Source organism: Cucumis sativus, chromosome 2 (genome assembly GCF_000004075.3).
Source record: "Cucumis sativus cultivar 9930 chromosome 2, Cucumber_9930_V3, whole genome shotgun sequence".
Lineage (NCBI taxonomy): Eukaryota > Viridiplantae > Streptophyta > Magnoliopsida > Cucurbitales > Cucurbitaceae > Cucumis > Cucumis sativus.
The window spans coordinates 625,399-649,936 of NC_026656.2; the positions used below are offsets into that span (position 1 = coordinate 625,399).

Consider the following 24,538-nt stretch of genomic DNA (forward strand, 5'->3'; position numbering starts at 1 on the left):
ATTCTAATTCAGGCTTGGGCTTGAGCTTGAAATTGGGCCCAAGCTTCGGTTTTGGGACGGGCCTGATTTTCTGCTTCGGTTTTGGGACGGGCCTGACTTTCTGCTTCGGCTTGGGCTTGCGTTACAGCTCAGGCCTGGCTTCCCCTTTGGCTTAAACCTCGGTTTCGGCCCGGAGTTAAATAAATTATGGCGCCGGCGGTACAAAGTTGAGCCGCATCCTTTCATCTCCTCGACGACGACGCTCTGCACCGCCATTGCTTGATTTATCCATGGAGGACGGCGCGAAGCTGAGCATATACAAGGCCATCAGAAACATAAAACGTAGAGATAATACTCTCTACAACGCTCTCAGATCAATTTACGAGGACTCTATTTTCGTCGGCGAGATCGCTCAGCTATGGCCGGAGCTTCCTCTTCTCGCAAATCTCCGTTGCGGCCTTTGGTATTCCCAGAAGTTTCACTCCAATTGCTACTTCAAGTCCACCGACGGCCACAACAACAACTGGTCTTTCAGTACTTCCCGCCTCAATCTTCATGTGGCGCAATTGGCTGGTACATCCTCTCTTTTTCCCTGTCTGTTTTTCTTTTATTTTTCTAACGAATAAGCTGCTTGAATCATGACAAATAATTACAGACTGTAGAATTTTCTGTATTGGCTTATTAATTTTGCCGACTTTGAATTCTCAAGGAATGCATCGGGGGATTGTTTTACATTTTTGAAGTGTTTATGTGATTCGCTTTTTTGTTTGATGGGTAGGACAGAAGGGAGGATGTTTTATAGTTGATTCCACTCGAAGAGGAAAGCGCTTTCCTGATAGCATGTCCAAAACAATACCCATTTGGACTTGTGTTTTGAATCGGTCTATAAGCAAACATTTGAACAAAATCCACGGCAGTTCATTGGAGCTTGGGGTGAGTATTGGCTATTTTGTTCTTTGCTTTTTCATCATTTGGCAGTCTATGATTCTGTGCAGGTCTAGGATCAAGAATTCACTCCCTCTAAGTCGGGTTTTAGTCTGAAATTGATTGAAAAAATCTGTTTGATGGGTCAGCAAGTAGTTTGAATTGGTTTCTATGTCAGTTTTTTTTTTTTTTTTGTCCTTTTTAAACTGATCGACCTAAACTGACCCGTTTACATCTCTATCTCAAGGGTGAAACTCTAAATGAGAAAGTTCATACATTTTATGTATGGCATGTCTTTTGTAACAGGAGCCTTCCATTTCTGATGTGCTTGCTGAAAATGGAAAGGAATGTGCTGTTGGTTGGGACTGTTCCTTGCATCTACCCCTTTGGGTTTCTGAGACCGAGAAAGCTGCTATTGAGGAACGTCTTGAAGAATGGACGAAACAGTTAGAGGACTGTGGAGCTGATGTTGCCACATTGGCATCAATCTTGAGAAAGCCATTGCGCCCCTTGTGGATTTCACAAAGATCGGTTATTTGGTTGAACGAAGTACCAGATCATGACTTCTGGGATTTCACCCCCATTATACTTGTTAATGCTTCGTCCTCTACTGGTGTGGTTCAACAAAGGACCACCACAGAGTTTAGCTGGAACTACATTTCTGGAGCAGGAGACGATGAAGAAAGTTGGGCAAGAGGCTTGACTCCAAATCTGTTTTGGAAGCACGCACATGATCTTATGAGCTCTGGGCCTGATGTTTGTAATCAGAAGGTAGCTGAAATAGTTGAAAAGGACAGAGTATATCGAGCACTAAGGGGAAATGATGCACCTCAGATCAGTGTTAAATCTCAGAAAGGATCATCAACTCAAGTCCCGCCTATAGAGCAAATGTTATCTTTTGATATTTCTGATGCTGAGCTAGATGTAAAGTCTTCTGACGGAAATTGTGGATTATCTTGGCTTGGTTTAACTAGACTTGCAGTAGGCTCATCTCAATATGGTATTTACCTCCAATTTCTGTTGTGTTAAGGATAATACAGTAGATGATTATTGGTTTAGTATAGAGTAGAATGCTTTCTGTATCAATATTGGAAAAGAAGGTTCAAAAGGAAAGAAAATATAAAGCCTGGCTACTTGTTTTTCCGCTAAAGGTCGTCTTTGTCTTAATAATTGAAAGGTTAATCATATTTCAAGAAATAAAATGCAATATTCAACATCTGTAAAAGTGATCAATGATTGTTTTACATGAGAAAATATTTCCAATCTTAGCCATTTTCCAAATTCACTTTTGACTATTCTTGGTTTTCCTGTGGAAATATTATTAGTTTGGCAACAAATGTAGGAGTGTATTTTATGCGGTTCACTAATTACATTATTGTTTCTTGACATCACTTATCTGATGATTACTTTTGTTTTATGTGTGTGCAGCTGTGACTGCGTGCGATATTGATTGCATTTTAAATTGCGATCAAGAGACCTTATCTGTTTGCCTTCCAGTTGCTAGTGCATATCTTCATCTACCTTTGGTGGTGAGTATGGGAAAATGAGGGTGTGACCATTCTTTAGTTTGCAGCACCTAATTCAACTTATTTAACAGCTTTTGCTTTTCAGATGTCAAAACTGGATCGATTTTCCCTGTCGCGAAACCTTGCTTCTGCCGTAGATTTTGCAAAGTTGAATCTTAACCAAGGGAAAAGACTTCTAGTTTGCTGTAGCAATGGTAAGAACACCCTTTATTTAACTATAACTACAATAAACTCACCTATTTGAGATGAAAATCTACTGAAGAGGGTTGGACAGATTAGGGGAAGTGTTAGTTCTCTTCTTTTGAGTAGCTGGGCTAATCGCTCTTTGTAACTTTCTTTAAGTTATTTATTTAGTCAGTAATATGGTGTATGAAGATGTCAAGCATGAGTTGATGCAACATTTCTGAAACTTTTGCTAAGAGATCTCTTTTGTTTACTTGCAGGAGAAGATATTAGCATATGTGTTTGTTTGGCAATACTGACATCTTTATTTGACGAAGAAGGTACCCTGGCTGAATCTTTTTCTGTTAAACTTTCTTAAAGTACACCAAATGCATACGTTTATGCTCTTTTCATCTTTTCATCTGCCCTTCAGCCCCTTCCTCTATTAGAACTTAGAAGGAGAGTTGTTAATAAATGTCCTTTTAGGGATTTTGGATATTTTAAGATGTAAGGGTGTTTTTTTTGGAAAATGAGTCTTCAGCAAAATTTGACTCAAAATGTGAATGAGGTGAAGTTGAAAAGGAGGTTTTAAATACTCAATCCCTTCTAGTAGATTTTGTGTTAAATTAATGTTGAAAATGTACACTTGAGAAGAGGAACTCTTTTTTCAATTTCAAATCCAATTTGAGTCTCTCAGCACCTCTTCTCCAAGAGAGAAAAAGAGAGCAATTATCTTCCTACTTGTACAATTTTTTTTATTTCAAAGAATAGAAGGAATATGTTGCTTTCATGTATTAGTTCATTAGTAACTGTGTTAAATTACACCAGGAACTTTCGATTGCGGGAAATCTTTTAACAACACGCTTATTACAAAATTGGAAATGAAAAGACGACTCGTATACATCTGTAAATTTGCAACAAATGCAAGGCCTTCCAGAGGAAATTTGAGGCAGGTTTTCAATTTTCTTAGTGGAGGAAGAACTGATTAACTACAGCAAAGCAGCTTCAACAACTTTATAGGTTTTTCCTTTTACTTTTTATTATTCTTTTTCTTTTACTATCTTTTACCTTTTATACTGTTGAAGTTGATAAGGCCAAGATCCCCTGATACTTTGAAGATATTGCTTATTCTTAATTATTTTCTTAAAATGAAACCAAGTTTGTGGGTAGGATCTTGTATATTTATGCATCTTCATTTCATGGTGTAGTCAGGAATGAATTTAAATACTCATTTTGTGAAACATGATTTTGATTACTCCGAACATTGCATATGAGAAAATAAAAAAGGCATTAAATTGATTTAGAATGATTAAACATGTGTTTCGCCATGCACCGAAAAAGTGAAGCACTACAAAGGAGAACAAGATGGTTAAACCTTAACCTTATTACATTGGTCATGGACGTGCATTTTATATGATCTAAAGTATTTATTTTCTTCAATGTGGGTAGCACATTAAACTTCTTGAATCTATCTTGGACGAACAGCACGCTCAGAAGGTCCAGCTTGTCGCATTAGCTGATTTAGTAAGAAGATCAATTGTCAGAATAATGTATAGTGCTAGATGTATAAATACACTCACAGACACCTACATACACACATGCACGTACGAATGTATGTATGTACAGAGAGAGAGAGAGGGAGACCTGGAAGTAATCCTGGAGCCTACGACGCAGACGTATATATTCATTATTTATCCGTTCCACAGCAGCCTTGGCCCTATTTGATAAGTTCCATAGAGTTAGAACTTTGCACTCAATTTTTCCTTCTTTTTTTTTTGGTGAATATGTAACTATCTTTATGAGATAAGAGATTGGGCTATTAAAAAAAAGTTATATTTAAATAGTTAAGGGTATGTTTTATAAATTTTTCTTATCCTGAAATTCATTCTATAACACTTAAATTCTTGGCTAAATTAGAAAAATAGATAATTATAGAAATAAGATTTTAAAAGGTTTATAATTGGGTTGATTTTAATAACATTTCTAAAAAATAAACTATAAATTATTTATAAAAAAATGTATTCCACCCCTTCTCGCCCCAGTTATAAACAAAAATCAAAACCAAACAAGGTGCTAGATGCAACCCTTTCCCCATTTCTTAGACGTACCCATTTTTTGTCGTGCTTATGAGTTAAATTTTTAAATTAAAATAAATAAAAACTCACATTTTGCATTTTACTTATTTTGAATGATAATATTTTTTAAAGTATAGCAAAATAATATAAAGTTAATTTTACTATATTTTATAAATATTATAGTTAATTATGCTATATATTGAAATGTAATATTTTACCCATCCACGTCATCTTCCCTGCAAGCTTGAAGTGCAAGGTCTACTTCACGGGTCACTCTAATGGCACCAATGCTACATAAATAAGCCATAATAGAATAGTTAATAAACCATAATTGAGAACACAAAACAAACAGAACATCTACCTTTCAATGGAAAAGTATTCATATAAACTACTTTTTAAATTCAAGTGGTAAAAAGGTAAAACTATAGTCTTTCCAAGTCCAACTCTAATGTTCATGATTTCTATACATTTTATTTTCTGTTTTGTTTAGCAGAGTTTCAAACATTCAATTTTCTCATAAATTCAAAATAAGAACATATAATTACTAAATTACTAAATGTGAAATTGAATTTATTATCCACCAAGAAAAATTCTAAATACGTGAAATCTAAAAGTACACAAACTAAGTTCAGATCTCATTGTACTAAAAAGAAATAAGAAGATCGAACCTGACACAGGCCCCCTTAAACTTATGAAGTGGCCTTTCCAGTGTTCTGAGATTGCACGAAGGCCGCTCCCTGTCAGGAAGCCTCGTATTATTAATTTTTTTCCAACAATATAAGATGAAGAAGAAAACGTCTAACCTCAAGGTCAATAGTTTTATATATGAATAACTAAAAGAGATATTATTAAAATTTTAAACAAATGTGTTCCCTCTACTAATAATTGTTGAATTTTCACAATTAAAAAACAAAAAATAAATAAAAGTTAAAGAATTGAAGTAAAATATTTTGAATTAGGGCTTACAGTGCATTTTCCAAAGAAGTAATAGACTGGGTTGATTCTCTAAAGTACACAGTGAGAAGCCTCTGGAGAAAGTGTGGATCATCAAACCCTAATTGCTCAACTTGGGCAAATTGTGCACTCAAAATTCCCTACAACAACAAGCAATTTAACTTTGATTTGTACAATTTCTTCATAATATAATCACAAACTAAAATTTTCAATTTAATTTAGCTTCAATTAACTTAGAAACTCATCAAAATTTACCCACAACAGAGCGGAATAATATGAAAACTTGAAATGCCAATGGATTTCTTCAAACTTTAAAAACTTATTTTTCCACTAAATTTATAAAAAAAATCACCATAAAATAAAACCATTTTAGGTTCAAAAAACATATTTTTAACAATTTATTAAATACAGTCTCAACATAAACTCCTTGATAGCATTTTCCCTTTTTTTTTTCTTTTTGTTTTCCTACCAAACTAAGAAATATGCTATTTGATCATAACTTTTTTTTAAAAGAAATTTACACTTTCTTCTCCAAAGAAATAATTTAATTACATCAAGATTTTGAAAAGAAAATGTATGAAACGGATAATTTTATCTATATGCGAATGAAAAAACCACTAAATGTTGTCATTAATTCATTTCCATAAACATTTCTATGCAATTGAAAGAAATTTTTCAAAATGAAGAACAAGAAACTAATTTTTTGAAAACAAGAAACACATTATATGAATAAACAAAAAAAAAAAAAAAGAATAGAAATGGTAATTCAAAGATGAGAAAAAGAAAATCATAAAAGAGAGAAAAAAAACCAACATCACCGAATAACGATTGCCTCATTTCAGCAATCTCTTGATGCAAGAGAAAATTATTGTCCATTTTGCATACAAATGATAAAATGAGCAATGCTTTACTTAAAATCCCATTCCAAGAACACACTATATATAACCCTCAAAGATAAACCATTTTTAACTTTTCTTTCAAAAAAGAATTACAATATTTCATTTTTTAAAATACTATTTACTGTTTCATTCTTCTGATGTAATCTCTTGTTTTAGTTAATTTTTTTTTAATTTGTTAAATAATAACCATAATTTTCATGAAAAAAAAAAGTTGCACAATCAAATAGATTAAAATTCTTAAACGAATTAACAATTTAGTCCATAAACTTTTATTTCTAACGATTTAATCTATATTTTTTCAATTTAAAATAATTTAAGGTTTAGTGTTCCTACTTACACTTTATATATAACCATTCTTAACTTTTGTGTTAGTTTTAGAAAAACCAATAAACTAATATTTTTTAACTTTGTCTTAGTTTTAGAAAAATTAATAAACTAATATTTTTTTAAATTACAAAATAATTAGGCTTAAACAAATATTTTTAAGAAATTAATTTTTTTTTGTTTATATAAAATAAATAATAAATAGAATTTTGAATGGTAATAAATAATAAGGCAGTAATTATGAGAAGAGTGACAGATTGCAAGCATGCATTTGCATAAAATGAAAATGAATTAAGAATTTAGTGGAAAAATTATATCGAATATTTCCATGAGAGAATAAATTATGAGCAGAAAAAAGATCAAAGGTTTTATATTCCCAGATTTTGTATTAAATGAACCCAGATTTTAATAAAACCATGTTACATTACATTCACTGTTTCAGCAACAATTTATTTAAGTTCGTGTTTGGATTGAGTTCTTAATTAAGTGTTTACTTTTTATTAAAAATATATTTGTAAACATTTATAAAGTTAAACTTCATGCATCCTCTCATATGAAAGTTGATTGTCGATATTGTTTTTGTTATTTGATTTCTCCCATGTATATATTTTATTTTTTATAACTGTTAGAAATTATTTTTAAAATTTCTATAGTTATATAAATTATTATTGAGTTAAGCTCCCTTATGCCTCCAAAATATATTTTTAATTACTCTCTCACAATAAATTAATACAAAATTTTATATTTGGAAATTGGATTCGAACGATTTTTATTGATGATTTTGAAAATAACAAAATTATTTTAACCGTTTGAAGTTACCAAAATAAATTTTAATTAAATTACTTAAAAGTTTATAACATATTTGGTAGGCAATATGGATTATACTTTTGAGAGTGGTTATTAAACTATGTGATTGAAAAAAAAAACTCGAAAACAAAGTTTTTATGTTACATTCTTGAATGATTTTGAATTTTAAATTTTAACCAAAAAATTATATTAGGGAGTGATTACATCTAGGAATATCTTTTAGCACAAAACATGCTACTAAGTTAATAGACCAAAGTTTATATACATTCAAATATTGAGTGAGTAATTATAATTAGTTTTATGTTTTATAAATATACTCTCAAATTCTCAAATACATTTAAAACAAGGTTTAAATTATAATCAAAATCTAAATATGTTAAAAAATTAGGTTTGAAATAACAAAATATCACTTCGTTTTCATCGAAAATTATTCTTTTTCGAAATTATTCTTTCGGATTTCCTACCAAAACAAGCTATTAGTCTCTTAACTTTCAAATTTACGTTAAAGATTCTTCAGACTTTAAAAACGAGTGAATGTGTCTCTGCATATATCAAATTCGGGTTTTCATGACACGAAGAAAGAAAGTCAAATCTAGGGTGAAGAGAGAACAAAATTGTCAGGAAATCCAAAATTGAGCGTTTTCTTTTTATTGAAAATTGAGTTTTTTTAATTTTTAGAAATCTTTATAAGGAAACTGTTACGAAAAGCAGAGAAAATGAAACTGTTTACAAAATATAGCAAAATAACTATGTAAACAAGAGAGAATTGGATCCATTTTACTATATTTTGTAAATAGTTTTAATATTTTAATGTATATTTTTATAATTTTTCACATCACCAACTTAAAATTAATTAACTATCATAATAATAATAAGAGAAACAAAGAGAGACAACTCAAAACAATACTCCATGGGAAAGATTAGAAAAAAAAATTCCTCCAATCCATTATATATATAACATTTTCAAAAATAACAAAATATTAAAAAAAAAACAGTAATAGATTTTACAAAATATTTAGAATCTACACCAAATTTTATCACCGATAATCATTGATATGTTATAGTAATAGAATATTAATAATAATAGAATTCAAAATTTTGCTATAGCTTGTAGATATTTAAATTTATTTTGTTATTTTTAAAATTGTCTCAATATTAAAACTGTTCATAAAATATAGAAATAGAAAAAGTTACCAAACAGTTTACAGTCTAATAAAAAATTATATTATATCTCGTAAATAATTTGACTTATTATTTATAATTTTCTCCTTTTTTTAATTTGTTATTTTGACGTGAGTATTTCAATCTTTCAAATCTTTATAAGAAAACTATGTAATAGTTGGAATATAACATCCCACAAATACTACTTTTCATCCATGTGTATGTTTCATTTATTATTATTATTTATTTACTTTTCTTAGAGGAAGAAAAATCAAAGTCTAAACCCAATTTTTTTAAAAAATGAAAAAAAACAATTGAGAATTTTATTCTCTTTGTATAAAAGTTGCAAAATAAATTTAGAAATATTACGAGAAATACTAAAGAAATGGTGAGTATAGTTTAAGTTTTAGGTAAAACAAAATAGGTTCAAATATTTATATAGCATTGATATATTTCATATTCACTTAAATTTTTAATTAGTAAATTATACACTACAAGAAAAAACATATTTGTCGATGTCTAAAAGTTTCGACAGATACACAAAAAAAGTGTTTGTAGATGATTTTCCAATAAAAGAAAAGTCGTTCGGTAGTGTGGTCAGGAGAAATTAAAGGCATCATAAGTTGATATGTTGACGCCATGAATATAGTGTCAGCATATAAGAATAATTGTCGATAGGGCAATACGTTGTTGGCATTTCATTCTCCCAACGTCTTTACTCTATTTGTCAATGCATTATGTAGTCGTTGGTAGATATTCGCGAGAACTGATTAAACTATTTTATGTTAAATCTTTCAACGACCTATTTCAACGATTCTAACGTATTGATAGGTCTTTTGTCTAATTTTTTTTAATCGTCTTCATATAACCTAATATTCCAACAATTTTATGTTAACATCTGCTAACAACCTAACTTAACATCGTTAGTAGTACTTGTTTACTTTTTAATTTTCTCTCAATTTGAGCATCAACATAAATGACCTTTCTTTCTACTCTTTTAATACGTTAGCAGTAGTGTTATTATATCTTTCTACACCAACATCCCACGTCGACGAAAACATTATTTATTGACCATTAATCCATCAACGCTTCTTTTTTACATCAACAGATGCAATTTTTCTTATAGTGATAGCGATGATATGACTACTAGTCCACAAAGATTTAATTAATTTGTAAAATTTGAAACATAATCCGTACAAAGGTTTATTAAATTGTTATATTCAAAGCATACAGACATAAATAAATAAGAAATATTTAAATAAAAAGTAAACGTTTAAAAAAAACACTAAAAAATAAATATGTCCAAATCATTAGCTTAATTATTGTAATTAGAAAGTTATATATATATATATATATATATATATTGTAATTATTAATTAGTTTAATCAAGTTTGAAGTCTAATTTGGTTCAAGAGTGGAATTTTTCGTCCAAATTATAAATATAAAATTAATATTTTATCCCATTAAATTCACTAATCCCCACTTTCCCGAAGTTTTAGTATTTTTTATTTACTTTATAAGACTTTTTAACAAAACATTAACACTTTCACTATTTGTATATTGTAATAGTTTGAATTATGGAAAATTTGAAGCTGCTTTTGGTTGTAATATTTCAACTTTCATCCTCATCTTTATCCATGAGAAGAAGCATATATTTTGTAAGATCCTGGTTGTATGACTTATTTTAGGGTTGAGGTATTTTTAAATATAGCAAAGAAAAATGAAATTTTACTATATTCTGTAACTATTTTTCTTAGTTTTGTCGTTTTAAAAGAATTTATTTATGTTAAAAGCAAATTTAATTCAATTTAGTGATAATTATACAACAGTTCAATTTCTTACGACTATAATGCTTTTAGTGATAATCATACAATACATTAACAGTAGTTACTCTTCGATTATAGGGAGAAAATTTATAGTTTAAGATTTTTTTACTTGAAATCTTAAATAGGAAAGAAATCAAGGAATTATTCTTTATTAGTGCATAAATAATTTGGCTAAGTCTAATGATCCAACAACACTATATCATAAACTAATAATTAGACTCTTCCGTAAATTTTTAATCAAAACGTATCATCTAAAAATAAAACTAAAGGAATTTATATGTGTGTATATGTGTGTGTATGTGTGTATCTATACGTATATATATGTGTATATGTATGTATATATAAACTTTTTATATTAACAACGAATCGATAATCCCAAAAGAAAAGAAATATCAAATGATATAGATATATAGATATTTATTTCTCTCTCTTTTTTAAAATATATAGATATAGATATTTCATACTAACATTAATTACGGTCCTACACTAATATTCAAGGTCTAACCAATTGTATTTTGTTTATGATATTTTTCAATAAAAGGATAGAATTTGTGTGGTATATATTTTAATCCTAAAATAAACTAATAGATTAGAATTTGTTATTAATTATGAGTATTTTGTACTAATTGCTTTTTTTTTTCTTACTTTAAATTTGAGTAGAATCTAATTTAGTTACTTTTATTATCCATCATCGTTTATCAACAAAAATATTATTTTCAACCACACTTTTCCATTTACAATAATTTTACACTATCATACTCTATAAAAAAAATCTATATATATACATATATAAATAAATGCGAGTAGTTGAATGAGAAATTAAAGTTACATAACTGCATTTAACTTTGTGTTATATCTCTATCATCAAACGTTTCTTTGATTGTCCTGTCCTTATTGATGAAATACATTATAAATAAATCAATCTAACAAAAAAGGTTAATCCTAAAATGCGTCTCACTTAATTAAAAATAACTCTCCCACCTGCCAACTCAGCATATTTATTTATTAAATATTTTTTTATAAGATTGCAAGTGTGACAAAATATATTAAGAGAATTAATTAAAAGCATACCTCTAAATATCTTTGACAAAATATTCAAATTCTAATCTTTATTTCTTCATATTCACCAATATTGCCAAGGATGAACAAGAACAAATCATGATGGTTTTAAGAAGATAGATTAGTTAAAGACTAAGGTTAGAAATTTTAGGAGAAAAATAAATGTTAAGAGAGAAAAAGTTTGATTTTTGAATTGCAAATATGAAAATATATTAAGTAATTAAAAGTGAATGTGCATGTTTTTTAGAGTATATTAACGATATCACATAACTACATCAAGTATATACATTAGTCAAATGTTTTTTCGTATAAAAATGTGTATATCATTATCAAAGTATATCAATAATATATTAGTCAAATGTATTACTTTGAGATTCATTTGAGTTATATCGATCATCGGCCTTGAAAAAAAAAAACTATTTCTTTTACCAGTTCAGTTTATTTGTCGATTAAATATGTTGTAAATAAATGAATTTTAGGAGAAGGTGATCCTAAAAGCCCACTTTGTTAGAAACACCATCCCACCTACAAATTCAGCCTAATTGTTGATTGAATCATAGTATAAATAAAAGGTGGATCTTAAAATGATTCAATTAGAAAAATTAGAAAAATTATAAACATATATATTTTTCTATGACTGTATCAGTTTGGTGCATCAATTTTCTATGCTTGATTCTAATAGGTACTTGTTAAATTCAATATATATTATGATTCAACGTGATATATAAATATAAATAAGCAACCATTCGTTTGATATGTAATATAGGTATAGATTAACTCGTTTTAAATTTTATAATCTAAATCGTAAAATTTTGAAAATAATATTTTTACATTTATTTCTTATGTCTAAATTTTAAATTTTAAAACAGATAATTAGATTAAAAGAGAGTTTTTCAAAATTAGAAGAAAAAAAAAAAAACAAAGCCTTTACCTTTGAAATTTTTTACTAAAAAGTTGGTAAAAATTTACTAAAAAGACAAAATTAACGTTTCTTTATTTTTGACAATTTTACTTAAAGAAAAGCAAAAACTTTGTTAAATATATTATTTCTCGTGTAATAAACTCATTTCTTTTTTAAAAGAACAAAGTATATACATTTAATCACTAACATATTACTTTTAGGGTTATGTGATAATCAAACAACACATAATTTAAACAACCATTTTAGTTTGATACAAATGTGAACAAAAATGGAAAAAATAAAATAGCTCTATTTTCCAATGAGATTGAATTGAAATGAAAAAGAAAAGAATTCAATTTTCAAATGTGTTTAGAAAAAAAAAAACTATATATTATACACTTCCTAGAAAAAATCACTAAGTTAAAAATCTTCTCAACACTTCATTTTATTTTAAATAGAATGTATACTTTTCTCTTTTTTACAATTTACCTATTTTTACATATAATAAATATCCACCATGAAAATCTAACCTCAAACACGAGTATATATCAATTAATTTATATCATAATTTATTTTATCGATATTATATATATATATTACATGTCCCTCTCATTTTCTGTCATTGCAATCAATTTTTAAAAATAAAAAATGTGACCCACCATAACAATAACATGATTATTCAAAGTAGTATAATAAATCATATGGTGCAACTTATATTCTGTCTGACTTAATATATTTTGTAATTTATCTCTAATATCACTATAAAAAGAAAAACTTGTTTTTCTCTCTCAATGCAAGAAATATATATGTGGGGGAAAAAATAGACTTTTCAGTGCTAAATTAACTTTCAAGAGAGAACAACCTCTCCAACACCATTTTCAACAATAATTTCCCTAAATTATTTATACAAACAATTAATTTTTGAAGTCTCTTCTTGGAATAATTAGTCTTTTAAAGTCTCCAAATCATAATTTTTCACTACATCCATCCATCATTTCAGATCATCCCTCTCTAATTAATAATTAGCATGGATGATGTTAATTTTTAATTAGTTGCGTACTTAAAACTGTTTAATGACAAAGACACATTTCCATCCTTAGCTAAACGAATTAATATCTATAAAAAAAAAAGTCAGACTTGGGTTCCTTTCTATTTATATATAATACTCACATTGTATAGCTAAGGAAAATATTGAAATCTTCTTACAAATCGATAAAAGAAAAAATAAACAAATACTGATCTCCATGGCTACATCAGCTAATTATGCAGCAAGTTACATCATGGACATTGAATCAATGTTCGATCTCGACACAGTCCTCACCGGAGCCGATGACTTCTATTACTTCCACACCGTTGTAGCGCCACCACCCGTGATGGTTGCTGAATTACCGACAGTGGCTGCAGCGGACGATGTATGTGCGGTTTGTATGGAGGATTTTCTGCCGGATGAAGGCGGTAAGCAGATCCCATGTGGCCATGTGTACCATCAATCTTGCTTATCGTCTTGGCTCTCTATCCGCGACTCTTGCCCTCTCTGCCGTTGTCATATCGCCCCCGGTGACAAAACGGAGACGTCCAAAACCGTACAAGTTTAGTTTGGTTTTGTGCTAGATTTGAATATGAAATTTGGAATTCGGCTATCATTCAATCAAAATGTGGTAAAGATTCAAAAACTCACGTTTTGAACAACTTGTGTATTCGATTCGACGATTATTAAGAGCAAACAAGTTCTGGATGTGTATATTGTTCTAACGATCTCATGACAGTAATAATAATATATGATTGTTATAAGAACTTTATGGAATGAACTTTCCTTCACTGGTCTAATAATTATAATTCTCTTCCCCTCCTTTAATTTTTCTATTTTCTATGTTTACTTTTTATGAAATCTTTAAAGAAACATTAGGCAAACAAACGCTTCGAAAATCAAGTTTACGTATAGAAAAGTAACGTTAACTTTTAAAAATTGAAGTGTTGTTTGATAATGAATTTATTTTTTCTAATTTATGTTTATCTTAAATTTCATACTCACTCTTGTGTATTTTTGGAGAAACTAAGCATAAAATTGATTTTGGAACATACTTTTATACTTTAAATTTGTCTTAAATTTATGAAAATATTGGTAAAAGAGTGATTAGAAAACGTTATATAAATCTAAATTTTTAAAAATTAAAAACTAAATAGTTATTAAACTTGACATAATTTATATAAAATATAATTAACAAATTTGGCAGAAAATATATTAATAGACGTGAACGTGTGTGCACTTATATAATCCTGTAAATGTACTAGCACAAACCTACTTTATGTCTATTAACTTGAATTCATTTGCACAAATTCAAACTTTCCCAACTTAATTGTGGCATAATTTTAATAATTAAGTAGAGAGGTTTGTTAATACCATACGCCAAACATTATTAAAAGTTTTAATTGAATTCGGCCCCTTTGTGATATTGATTTTTTTAAAAGCTCCTTTTTTTCTTTTTGATAGATGATTTTGTTTTCAAAGTTATCTACTACTAATTCAAAGATTTTTTCTCTCCCAAATTCATTAATTACAAGGGACAAAATGAAAATCAAATCCCCGCCTCTAAAATGATATAAGGTAATAATAATATACATGAATCATTTTATAAAAAAAGAAACCTCAAATAAATCTCAATTAAACTTGACATATACACAAAATGAATCAAATATTAATTTCTTACTGGATGACAGGACGATTATTTGCATAATGAAATCAACCGACAAGATGCGTAATCTTCTGCTAATTAATTTCAATACTGGTTTAATTGATGAAGAAACAAAGAGATTGCTAGTCGTTAATTTGTTAATTGTTTCATGTTTGTTTCTCTTTTTCATCAAATTTGTGTCATGAACTTTATCAAAATTGTAATAATTAAATTGGTATAATTGTAAAAAAAGAAAATAAACACAACTGATTGATCCAACATATATGAAATTGAATTTCAATTTTGTGGAACTTAGAGGTTAAGAATAATTGTTTGAATATATTAATTTTAAGCCATTAATTCAAATAACAGATCTTAATTAGACAGAGCAAAAGTACAAGACTCAATTTGTAATTTAATCTAAATAGTTCTGTATATTAATATTAATTTTAAAGAAAATCTTTTCAAGCCATGACAGTCTTTGGGATTGAAGATTTTGTTTATTTATTTATTTTTATGATAGAGGCTTTAGGATTGAAGTTTATATTTTTCTTTTTTTATGACAGAGACTTTGGATTAAAGATTTGGTTTTTCTTTTTCTTTATGCCCAAAAGTTATTAAAAATTATTGAAGAAGTCCAAATTTCGAAATCTAATTGGCCAAGTTGGTCAAGAGCAAACTTTGTCAATTGCCATCCCTCTAAACTGCAGGAGGATAATAATAATCAATTTGTATATTTTCTAGTCAAACCTAACGTCGTTATCACAAGCAAAAACAATAATATTAACGATTTTAAAAGGAAATAGTCATCGAGAATAGTTTACAACATGTCGTAATTTGTTAACTTTAGTTAGGAAAACAATGGGGGTATATATGTCTATATATTTAATAATAAAGAATATAATAATTTCGTTAAATTTGTAGAAACTAAGTGTCAAATAATCCGTGTCGTATCGTAAAAATTACTATTGTTATCACGACTTTGATGCTAATCGTCTCACGTCAGTTACTTTCTAAGGCTAACACAACAATCTTCGTAGGCATTTGAGCACTTGTTGAAAAATAGTTGAAATAACCAAAAAAAGAGATAACTCCTGCCCTAGAGAGAATCAAAGAGATGCATGGAAAATAAAAAGGAAAGAAATCTATATGTTAAAATATAATTTCTAATCTCTATATATAGAAAAATTATAAACGTTATAGATTTACCAGAAAAATATTCGTAATTGTAAAAAACGTTTGTAACGGTCAGAATATTAAATACGCAACATTTTAGTCAAAATGTATCATTAAACGTTTTATATTTTTTTAAAAAAATTATTATAAATGATAAAATTATTCAAAATATTTACAAAATATAACAAATCTTCTAATTCTGTAATTGATATCAATGTCTATCAATGTTACTAGTAGACACTGTATAAATTCTAAGTATCTTTCATAACTTAAATTTTTAATATATTTTAGTTTATTTTACAATATTTGAAATGTCTTAACATTTTTTAAAATGTATCCACTAAGCGTGAAAGTTTCAAATGAATTAAAATAATATGTGATATGATTCAAAATATATATATATATATATATATATATATATATATATATATATATATATATATATATATATGAGCTTTTTAAGCTCACATTCCTAATTTAGGTTAAACTAATTAGGTTAAGTAATACATTTTAGTCTCTCGATGTAAAATATTTTGCACATCTATAAGCCATTTAAAGGTACAAAATATAAGCTATATTTTATACATATATAATCGACATCTATATTTTATACATATATAATCGACATCTAAGAATAAGTATTATAACTATTAGTAAAATAGATGTCTACTTTCCATTATGCTTAATTTATTCATATAGCTTAGTGTCATCTTTTCTCTCATTCAGCTCCTATGTTACTCGTCTTGAAAATGTCAATCCCTAATAGTCATATATTATGCTGCAAGAATGTCAAATTGATTATAAATAATGACATCAGGTGGATTTTGAAAGAAACACATCCATGAAATTGGAAGAAAGTGGAGAAATTTGTTTTAAAATTATCTATTTTAATACTATATTTTTCGGATATCCGTGTTTGGCTCTGCCTTATTTTTACAACATTTAATGTAAAGTTCTACTTCATTGTAGACCATAAGCTAAAGAGATGAACTTTGGGCACATCTGTGTTTAAACCAACCACATGGTTCTGGTCCACTCAATTTCATGGGCCTTTCCTTTTTCTTCTTTTTTTCTTTCTTTTCCCTTTTTTTCTTTTTTTGTGTGTGGAATTATTCTATGTGCGAAAATTTCTGTACAAATAAAGAGATGAATAGCAAAGACTTTGAAATAGCTCCACATGTCATGGAAAATTAATGTTAATTGCTTGTTTGAATGATTGGTATAATAATAAAAAATATGCCCTCAATTTTTCTTTTTGAAATTTTCTTTTTTTAACTTTTCGTTTAATCTTTTATGGAAGATGAACTCGGTCTACCAAACCGTCTTTAATCAATCGGTTCTTAAATACTTATTTAATGTTGGTTTTAAAACAATAATTAGTTTTCGCTTCTTTATAAGCCAATATTTTTATGAAAAAAATTGTTAAATTTCAAAGACAGTAAATTTCTAAAATTGCTTTTTAGGTTTTAAATAGTTATCAAACCCCAAAAATTATGAATAATGTTGGAAAGGTATTCTCTTTTAGGTCATCATAAGAACTTATTGTCACTTTATGAAGAAGAAAAAGTTTATTGCCCCTTCAAAATTATAAAGTTTCGTCTAAGTAAAAATAAAGAAAAACAATCTCTTTTTTCTACTTTCACAATTGACATTAAGAAAATAATTTTATTTCATTATTATTTTTAAAAATAGTTGCGTTGGATCAACCAAAAGTACAAGTTCGAGGGCTCTAACTCATTCAAATATATATAAAAACTAAAATGGTATCAATATTAGTAATTAGTTTAATAGTAAAATTGTCTGTGATTTTGTTTAGTTAATTATGTTAATAGGTTAGAAGTTTAGGTGTTTAGTTAATTATGTTAATAGGTTAGAAGTTTAGGTGTGGAGGACCAATAAGTGGCATCCAATGGAAATTAATGATTAATTCATCTAAATTATTTATACAAAACAATTAAATAAACTCATGAGAATAAATTAATCGATTATAATTTATAAGAAATGAAACGGCAATTTTCTTTTTTTTTTTTCATTTAACTTTTTCTTTTTGGAAATGGATGAATGAGAGAATCAATTCCACGATATCTTTTCTTCTAGAAACCCTATAATAAATTAACAATCTAACATGTTTTTTTTTTCCTTAAAAAAGAAAAATTAATTATCTATCATCCCAATAATTGAGCTTCGTATATTTTATTTTTCGAAAAAACGAGACATGATGTTAAAAAATAGAAAATTTGTAAAAAGAAAAAATAAAACAATTTGATAAAATGCATACAATTTATTTTATAGCATAAATAGTTTATCATTTTTTTATTTTTAAAACTCTAAAAAAATATATCCATTATGAATCAAATTGTATTTTAATATTTTTTTAAGTATATATATTTTCTTCCAACATAAGTAACGTGAAGTATTTTTTAAAAGAAAAATTACATTAGATTAAAATTTAAAAAAAACAGCTCATGATAACTCTTTTTTTACCTTGCAAAAATGACAAATAATTAGAGAGTTATCCATTTTTAAATTTACTATTTTTACAATTTAAAGAATGTCGGTTATATTGGTATTGTTATAAATTTGTTAAGATTTTTCATGTTTAAATTGATTCATTCGATTAAATTATCAAATAAAAAATCAATCACGTTAACTCATGTGTATGTTATGATTGGTTACTTCAGAATAATATCATTAGAGCAACAATAGTACAAAATTAAATTATCAACGTTGAATATAATAATTAGTATTTTAATTAGAGAGTACGATATTAAAGGAAAATATTTAAAGAACGAAGAAATAATAATAATAGGACCCTATTCAATTCCGTTGCCTCCAATAATCACACCCTCTCGAATATTGGGACGTATAATAAATAATAAACTACCATGTTCGAGAGATTCTCTAGTAATAATATTAAAGCCACATTTTTAAAAACCATCTTTAAAAAATAGTAAAGTAAATTAAAATATTTACACGCTAGTAAAATTTGAATTCTATTGATAGTTATTTCAACTTTTATAGAGAGTACTATATAACAAAAGAAATAGAGCTTTGAAATGGACACTATAATATTAACAAAAAAAAATATATATAGAAATAGTAGACAAGATTTGAACCAAAAATCTTGGAGATTTGAAGGAGGAGCGTAATCACTATAACAGAGTAAAATTTTAATAATAATAAAGTATTATTTAATATATATTATAATCTAACGCTTCATAATTAATATTAGGAGGCAAGTGTCACAATGGCCCCTTAATATTAATAGAAATATATCAATGACTACTGATGTCTATTATTGATAGAATCTGAAAATTTTGTTATATGTTATAAATATTTTGTCAAATTTATTATTTTGACAATTATCTCGTTGTATAAACTATTCTAAAGTTCGGATTAATTGAAAATACAGTTTACAAATTATTTAAGAAAAACGAGTAAATTTTTTTTTTTTTTTTGTATTTGAGAATGTTTCTCACGAAGTGACCCACTTCAAACATGAGTTCTTTAAAAGAATAAGAAAAAATTACGAACAATTTACCCTTCATATAACAAAATTTGTAAAAGACTCACGGTTTTATATTTTATTTTTAAGTATTTAATTTTTTTCATAATTTTCTTATTTCTTTATAATTTTTTTTTACTCTTATCAGTCACAAGTTAGACTTTTTTTCTTCAATTTAATGTTCATTAAATTCTTTTTGTTTACGCATTAAATTGTTATTTTTCACTATTTGTTATGTTTTTTTGTTTCTTCAACAAAATTTAATGTTTGTTATTATTTTCCGCATTAAAGATGAAGTGTTAAAGTTTGATTTAATTTCAACGCAATTTTTCTTTCATTCTTTAAATTTGGAGATTTCAACGAAGTTTGGAATTTGGAATTATTTCAAGTTTATAATGGAATTCAAATTTTACAAGTTAGTGTTATTTTTTACAAACGATTATTTTATATCTTACATTTGTAATTTCGTACGTTTATTAGTTTTTCAGCTTTATTATCAATCCAAAAAATAACATACATTTACTTTTAATATCATTCAAATTTTTCATTAAATTCTTACGTTTTTTCACCACAAAGTGGCATTTGCAATAGACATCGTCTAAATATTGAATTCTTATGGAAGTTATGATTAAAAATCATTACAGTCTAATTAAGTTACAGTCAAATTTTCATTTATTATAACCATTTTCATCTATATTTTTATAATTTTTTTATGAAGTTTTCATTGGCATCGGTATTCTTATAAACTGAGGACCTCAATATTTCCAACATTAATATTGATTATCTCAAATCTTAATTAATTATAGTTAGATTTACTATTAACAAATGGAAAAATTCGAATTAAAATTAGGATTGATCCAACTTTAAATTAGAAAAATAATACCTTCTACAAGAATCAAGTTAAACAAAATTAAAAAATGAAAACAAATACAGTTATTTATTGAAGCTAAAAAAAATGCATAATGTCAAACCAAACTTTAACATTACAACATATTTGATTGGAAAAAAGCATATCAAACAATGAAAAGAAAAAAAACGATTTAATGTGGAGAGGAAAAAGTCAAATTTCTAATGAATTACAAGCCAAATCTTGACAGAAAAGTTTAAAAAAGATTATAAATAAAATATGAAATGCTCTAACAACGACAAAAAGATTTCCCTACATTATAGTGGTAATTACAATTAAAATTAAAAGTTAAGTCTCCAAACTTATCCAAGTTTTAAAATTGCACTAGGGGTGAAATACAATATTATCATCAAATTGTTTTTTTTTTTTCTTTTATTCATCACAATTCAAACTTTATTTATTTGTTTTTTCTTGAAAGATAAAAAAAGAAAAAGAAAATTATACGATTGATTGGGTAAAATATTTGACATAACAAATAAAATAGTGTATAAGAATAAAGCCTTCTCACACAAATAGAACCCGCTATCTACTCCTCCATTTCCTTACTTCCTAACGCACTTTCTCCCTTAAATTCTCTCAACAATCTCTCCAATGGCTGCCGCTGCTGTCATGACTGAACCCACAATTAATTTACCTTCGCCATATCCAATCGAATTTCTCTTTGACCTCGATACAGTTCTCTCCGGAGCCGACGACCTCGGTTGCTGCCAGATCACCCCTTCCGATTCTCCCGTGGCGGATTTCCCGACGGTTGTGGCCGATGTTTGTGCCGTTTGTTTAGACGATTTCCACCCAGATGAAGCCGGTAAACAAATACCCTGCGGACACGTGTACCATGAGTCTTGTATTTCCTCCTGGCTTACCGTCGCCGACTGTTGCCCTCTCTGTCGATGCCTTGTCGCTGGCCAACCGCCGGATTCAACTTTGATCCGACGGTAGAGGTTTCTTCTTTCTTTCTTTTTTGGCTTTTTTTGTTGATGAGGTTTGTTCGACAAATTACAAGTAATTAATTGTTGTTGATTATTGTGATTGCGACTCTTCTCCAAATTTGGAATTAGCTGCTAATTGAACATATTAACTCTCTCTCTCTCTCTTAATTTCTTTCTCTAAAGTTACTTAGCTAAAATGAGGTTAGTTTAACCTCCACCTAACTCACTTTTTAAAAATTGGGCACATTTAGTTTATGGAATAAAGTTTGTGAAGTTATGATATTATGAATGACTCATAAAAAATGATAGCTTTTTAACTGTAGAACTCGTAAATTCTAGAAGGATAGAGTTCATGAACTCTCTACAACTTCTTCTCCATTAATTCTTTCGCCGAACATCCATCATGTCTAATCTGAGTTTAAAGATTTAACATAGGTCTTTAAAGTTGCTATTCTAATTTTGGTCCATCACCTATTTGGTATATACTTATTTACACACACTGCTGTATATTGATAGATGAAATTGGAAGTAAAAGAAAAAAGTCTACTATTTTGATAGTTCACTCAAACATTATTCAACCAACACGTGTATGAGATTTTATAGGTTAGATTAACTTAGCTATATTCAATCGTAGCAATTTTCAACAGTTTAAAAGCTAATTTTGTTATAATATTTATATTATCAATTTAAAGTCAATGTTAATTACACTCCTCGTGTAGAGTTAAAAGAAAATAAGCTTCTTTAAAATTAATTTTTTAATAATAACATTATTTATGTTTTGGATTAAAGGCAGTGTTGTGTCAGTTTGTGGGGGCAGCGTGTCACAATCGAGCGGGAAGACGTTCAATAGTGACTTTGTGGCGGCCCCTTTAAGTCGGGGAAAAGGAAATATCGTGGAATTATTCATTTCGTCCAAAATTTTGTTATTTCCAATTATGACATGAGAGTTTCTAGAAAATTTAATTAGTTATTTAAAAAAAAAATTAAAATAGAATATTTGATAAAATATTTAGATAATTATAATGAATTTTATCGGTTAAGTGTAAATAATTTGTCATTTTTTTTTATTTTTAAAAAAATTTGAATTTAATAATATATAAACATAAAAGGCCGTTTGACCCTCACATTATGAAAGAACCCTAATTTACTCCAAGGGTTATCATAGTCCTAAGATTAAGATTAGGACTATTATATTTATTTCTTATTTCTCTATTACCGATGTTTACTCTCCTTTCACCACTTTTTACTTTCTCAAATATACATTATAATAATTTATACTAAAATAATGCAGACTATAATAACCCACAAACTACTATCATGTATCCAAATAACTCCAAAAATATTATTTATTCAAATATCATATCATTCCTATTAAGAAAATAAAAATAAAAGAATTGGATTATTGTTTCACTTTGACGGAGGCAATATTTTCAATCTCTCATTTTTTATTTTTATAAAAGTAATTTATTAGTGACCAAATATCTTTATAATCTTAAATACTAAAAGGTTAATTATAATAATAAAAAAATGATATTTATTTTAATGAGATATTTCATGTTACAGATCCATCGATTATTTTATAATAAAGTTTAGAGATTAGGACCTCGTTTTATATTTACTTAATTATTTATTTTTGTTTTATATGTATGTATGTAATCATAATCGAAAATGATAAATAAAGATAAAGTTTAGAAGTGCTATTTACTATTACTCTTAAAATATAATGCAATTAGGTTTGGTATGTAGCTTTCCACTAGGAGATGTTACACATTTAAAACAGCCTAAATATCATTTCATCAATGTAATTTGTCAAACCTAATGCATAATGATTAAGGATAGTAAATTAGCACCCAATAAAATATGAATGATGATTTACAATAAAAATTATATAAACTACCTGACTCAATATAAACTATGTACCATAAGATTAAAAGTTTGAATTCTTATGCAACTATACATGTATAGTAATTTTATTCAAAAGAAAAAATGTAGCTAGTTGCTTGAAAATCGACTTAAAAAACATGAATGGTGTTTCATTTTATTGTATTGGTAGACCATTTTATAAGAAGTAATTTGTTTAAACAATCTTTTGGGCTATGTTCATCATTCATATATTTAAAAAAAAAAATCATTACCCTAAAATCTATTACCATTAAAAAAGCTTAACATTGTCAAAGTAAAATTAGCTCAGTAATAATTAACATGATATTTCATTTTAATTAATGTGAGATGTTAGATCCACGAACATATCCAACTTCATTTAATATTATATTTGTCAAGGTATATTTTCCTCCATATATTTTTTAAAATTATAACTCTACCTTAAAAATAGTTTGAATTTTGATTTATTACTGTCATTAAGAAGAAAATTCTCCTTAATAATTCCAATCTTTGATAGTGAAAAAAATGGGAAATGATTTTATAGAAAAAGAAAAAAAGAAAAATCCACAACAACTACCCATAAGTTAAGTAAATATTTCAAAATAGGATATAAAGAGCCACCCATACATGGAGAAATGATAATCACGTTAGAAAAAATAAAAACTTTCGAAAATTGTTAGTAAGTTTTAGGGTTTAATTATGATATTTGTAAAAATTTGATGGACTAATTTTTATAACGGATTATATCATATTCATTTCAGGTAGTTTTTCTTAATAATAAAGCTATATTTTCCGATATATAGTTTTGAAAAGTCATAGCTTTCAATTATGTAAACTTAGATTAAAGAAACAATATTATCCCTAACTCTAA

General features: G+C 27.4%; 3 protein-coding genes and 1 non-coding gene across 6 annotated transcripts; 3 read left to right on the forward strand and 1 right to left on the reverse strand.

The window, feature by feature from the left end:
- Positions 1-180: 180 nt before the first annotated feature.
- On the forward strand, positions 181-4,439 carry LOC101217117 (tRNA A64-2'-O-ribosylphosphate transferase). 3 transcript variants are annotated; one of them, XM_031880556.1, is made up of 8 exons: positions 192-552; positions 758-912; positions 1,210-1,903; positions 2,332-2,432; positions 2,515-2,623; positions 2,873-2,932; positions 3,420-3,611; positions 4,077-4,439. In XM_031880556.1, exons 1-7 carry the CDS (start codon positions 270-272, stop codon positions 3,578-3,580), a joined length of 1,563 nt encoding a protein of 520 aa, XP_031736416.1. In that variant the 5' UTR covers positions 192-269; the 3' UTR covers positions 3,581-3,611; positions 4,077-4,439. The 3 variants fall into 3 exon arrangements, with proteins under 3 accessions (XP_004141018.1, XP_031736416.1, XP_011648633.1); XM_004140970.3 differs by lacking the exon at positions 4,077-4,439 and having other exon boundaries at positions 181-552; positions 3,420-3,784; XM_011650331.2 differs by lacking the exon at positions 4,077-4,439 and having other exon boundaries at positions 209-552; positions 763-912; positions 3,420-3,772.
- LOC101210842 lies at positions 3,644-5,754 on the reverse strand. Its single transcript, XR_004214302.1, has 4 exons — positions 5,633-5,754; positions 5,335-5,403; positions 4,885-4,956; positions 3,644-4,308 (listed from the first exon to the last, which is right to left on the reverse strand). It is a non-coding gene; the product is annotated as an uncharacterized LOC101210842 (transcript).
- Positions 5,755-13,841: 8,087 nt separating this feature from the next.
- On the forward strand, positions 13,842-14,192 carry LOC105434709 (E3 ubiquitin-protein ligase RNF115). The gene has a single exon (XM_011651791.1). The coding sequence runs from the start codon at positions 13,842-13,844 to the stop codon at positions 14,190-14,192; it is 351 nt and encodes a 116-aa protein (XP_011650093.1).
- Positions 14,193-21,448: 7,256 nt separating this feature from the next.
- On the forward strand, positions 21,449-21,796 carry LOC101211045 (E3 ubiquitin-protein ligase RNF181). The gene has a single exon (XM_004150801.1). It carries the CDS (start codon positions 21,449-21,451, stop codon positions 21,794-21,796), a length of 348 nt encoding a protein of 115 aa, XP_004150849.1.
- Positions 21,797-24,538: the final 2,742 nt, after the last annotated feature.

Excerpts from the sequence above, each read along its gene's own strand:
- LOC101217117 (XM_004140970.3), top strand. The coding sequence starts at position 270 with ATGGAGGACGGCGCGAAGCTGAGCATATACAAGGCCATCAGAAACATA. Across the intron at positions 1,904-2,331 it reads AGTAGGCTCATCTCAATATG|CTGTGACTGCGTGCGATATT; the intron begins GTATTTACCTCC and ends ATGTGTGTGCAG. Across the intron at positions 2,933-3,419 it reads ATCTTTATTTGACGAAGAAG|GAACTTTCGATTGCGGGAAA; the intron begins GTACCCTGGCTG and ends AAATTACACCAG.
- LOC105434709 (XM_011651791.1), top strand. The coding sequence starts at position 13,842 with ATGGCTACATCAGCTAATTATGCAGCAAGTTACATCATGGACATTGAA.
- LOC101211045 (XM_004150801.1), top strand. The coding sequence starts at position 21,449 with ATGGCTGCCGCTGCTGTCATGACTGAACCCACAATTAATTTACCTTCG.